The 3,554-nt window shown below is 37.0% G+C and overlaps 1 protein-coding gene across 1 annotated transcript; it reads right to left on the bottom strand.

Annotated features, from left to right (window-relative positions):
• Positions 1-390: 390 nt before the first annotated feature.
• On the bottom strand, positions 391-2,786 carry LOC132303535 (protein RGF1 INDUCIBLE TRANSCRIPTION FACTOR 1-like). The gene is made up of 4 exons (XM_059800830.1): positions 2,587-2,786; positions 2,241-2,438; positions 1,600-1,815; positions 391-1,185 (listed from the first exon to the last, which is right to left on the bottom strand). Exons 1-4 carry the CDS (start codon positions 2,587-2,589, stop codon positions 904-906), a joined length of 699 nt encoding a protein of 232 aa, XP_059656813.1. The 5' UTR covers positions 2,590-2,786; the 3' UTR covers positions 391-903.
• Positions 2,787-3,554: the final 768 nt, after the last annotated feature.

The following is a 3,554-nucleotide window of genomic DNA, read 5'->3' as shown; positions in this document are numbered from 1 at the left end:
GGGTTTAAGACACCATTTTTTATATAACAAAAAAAATAAAAATAAAAATAAAAAATTTAAATGTTCATCGGTTTGTTATGTTTTTTTATACTACAAACAAATTTGACACACAATGCAAACATGTCGCCCTTTCTTTAGACTCGTTTGTGACACTCAATGTTGTAGTGATCTTCACCATTCAAAACTTTTGAAAAGAATATACCTTTCAATCTTTTTATTAAGAACATGGTGAAATGTGTTCTCCTTTCTTGAAATGTGTAACATTTTTCATTCAATTCTCTATTGCACCTTGAACATTCGAACCGTACGTGCACAACACAAGTCGGATGAGAACGCACAGGTGACACCCAATACCTTCTCCACTGAAAACCTCAAACATTGAACTCAGAATTAAGCACAAAACCAGACATCATATTTGCAACCATGTTACAAGCCATAAGAGTCTTATTTCATTCCATATATATAGACATAACTCCTATTTCCATGGAGTACATTGTCATTTTATGCCTCTAGACCCTACCACAAAAGGGTATTTACATTTTTCACTCAAACTAGTTTAACAATGAGGACAAAACCTATGTATAACCACTCTCTTCTAAACACCTATATCTTTCAGCTAAAGCTTATTTTTGCTACATTCACCATTCTGTCCTTTCACATTGTCTTATTATCATTCTTACCCTTCTATTTTCCATAATTTCTCCTATTTGCTGCCTCTATGTACACAATACCAAAGATATATATATATATATTTATATAGAGAGAGATAGAAACTCTCTAGGTTTTCCAACACTGGCCTTTTGGTAAAAAGCTCAAGTGCTTGCAGGCCCCTAGGGGCATATAATGACACTAACTTGTATATTGGGGGGTATAAGGGTCATTAAGCATAAGTAGTGGGGGCTACTAGTATTCTATGACCAGTCCACTACTCATTGGGGCTCTGTGGGGAATACCCTTTCTTCTCTTGGCCTGTCTGTAATTAGCCACAGTTGGTGGTGGCGTTGACGGAGTGAAGCTCTGGACTTTGCTGGTGTCGCTGCTGCTTGTCCTCCCCCGGCGGCCATGGCTTCCGCCGCTGCTGCTGTATGAGTCCTCGGAATCCGACGCCATCCCCGCCATCCGCGGCTGCTTCTTCTCCAGTGACTGCTTCCTCTTCCTCTGGAAATTCTTTGATGTACCCACAATCTGCAATTGATGATCAAACGTTATTCACAAACCCCAAATCACAATCAAAACAGAAAAGCCAATTCAATTTTATCAAAATCTGAAATGGGTGATTCACTAGGATGAATAAAACTCATTTACCCAATTCAATTTTATCAGAATCTGAAACGGGTAAAGTCACTAGGATGATTACTAATCAAATCACAACCAACCCAACAACTCCAACTATAATTACTCCATTGATAACATTGACAATAGTACCAATTTCACACACAGAGAACAATGTAATGGGGAGTTAACCCATCAACCAAAGTCAAATAAAATTGGGGATTTCATGAGATACCCAATTCGAATTCTTCAAATTTACATAAATTTAAGAACAAGAAAATTCAAAAATTAAGTAAAAAGTACAGAATTTTGAGGACATTGTAGTACCTTGCAACCCAGAGAGCAGAATCGGAAGGAATCGAGAAGGCTTCGCTCGCAGACTTCGCAGGTGTTGGTGACCCCTTTGCCAGGCCTAGGCTGTGGCCTCTCATTCAAGAACACAACCTTTGCGCTGTTGATAATGTAGGTCTGGACTGCACTGATGTCCAAAAACTTCTGAATCTCAGAAACCCTGATCACATCATGGTATGATGACCTCCTTATCTGTCAAGAAACATACCAATTTCAATCAAAAACCAACAAAAATACACATGGATATACACACACTAACACACAGTATATCAAGAATCAAAGTTAGAGCACAATCCTGAAAAGGCAAATGGTATTTTATAAAAGTTTTGATGCTTTTACCAATCTACACTAAAAAACAGAGAAACCCAAGAAGAAAAAGAAGAGAGTTTTTTTTAGAAGAAAGTTAGAACAGAGAATTTTTGTGATTCCATTAAAAGCTGTCATCTGACAAAAATGTTCAAACCCAGATGCTAGAATTGGATGAAAACATAGTGAATTGAAAAATTAGTAGAAGATAACTCATCAGAAAGATGCCATTTGCCAAGAATGGTTGAAACCCAGATGCCACAAGTGGATGAAAACAGATGAAATTGAGACTTTGGTGCAGATTAGCAAACCTGTATGGCACGGTGTTCCTTGTGATAGTTGAGACAGAGAGAGCAGAGAGCACCATTCATACAGTCCAAGCAATACATGTTGCATTCACTCTTGTGTGAATCAGCATGTGATTTGCATTGGACGAAGAACCTCTCGCGAAGCAGAGGCTTCAGCCATGGCGGCCAACGGTTGTCTTCCTCATCAGGACCTCCAGCTCCCTGAAACAAACGAAACCCAGATCAGCAAAAACAGAGTAGTTTTGAGGGTTTTGAGGCAAACCCAAAAAAACCCAGAACAGAAAACACGAGAATGTGAGAGAAAATGAGGGAAAATGAGACAAAGTTCAAGAAAACCCTTCTTCCTCACCATGATTCGCCTGTTCTTGGGTTTGATTTCCCGGACAGTGGTTTCCTGATTATCGATCGCCAGTTTGAACTTTGGAGAGACACAGCTTTTCTTGTGCTTTTGTGTAATTTTGTTTAGAGAGAGAAAGTGTAGAGAGAGAAGTCTTCAAGAAGTGGAGGCGGTGAGAAAGGGGGAGGGTTTCTTGTAGGAAAAGATGGGTGTGGTCTGGTGTGGGTTGTTCTTATCCGTTCAAAGTCTGAGGTCCGAACCTAACTCCGAACCCAAACCTAGAGATGCTTTGGATGCAAGGAACCCCACCCTTCTTTTCTTTTTATTTTCCCCTTTCATTTTCAGGTTTTCTTATTGTTATGTCCTTTCATATCTTCATTTTTCAATTCAATTATTTAAAGTTTTTATTGCCCATTCTAATACTACTAATTAAAACTTTTTCCATTTGATTCCATTGGCATTTCAATAGTGAGTTGGCACATTATTCCCCCATATATTCACTACCTCTTTTTCATTATTGGCTTTATGGCCTTTGATTTTTTTTCCTTTTTTATTTTTATTTCTCATATATATAATATATAAAAATATTTACTCGATGAAAAATAATTCTTGAATCAAATAGTTACAGTGAATTGCTAAATTTACTTTTTTTTAATTGATCAATTATACAACAAATATAGAAATGGAGCCCTCCATTTAATTATATTTAATATAAATAGTCAATTAAAAATTATTCGATCGACATATCAGTATTATTGCTTATTTGTGATAGATTAAGGTTTAAAACAAGAAAACACATCGTTCCAAACCACAATTTGAAATGAGGAAATATATTCGACACTTTTTAGTAGAATTGAGCAAATAATCCGTCAATCCGGTCCAAACCAATCCGATTCGTGTGATTCAATTCGGTTTTCAAATCTTATGGTTTGGTAATGATTTAGAAAAATAGCAATTCGCTATTTGCGATTCGATTAACA

Source organism: Cornus florida, unplaced genomic scaffold (genome assembly GCF_030987335.1).
Source record: "Cornus florida cultivar Cherokee Brave unplaced genomic scaffold, ASM3098733v1 CherokeeBrave_3.0.0_Hap2_Chr04, whole genome shotgun sequence".
Taxonomy (NCBI): Eukaryota; Viridiplantae; Streptophyta; class Magnoliopsida; order Cornales; family Cornaceae; genus Cornus; species Cornus florida.
This window is presented reverse-complemented; position numbering and strand designations above follow the sequence as displayed.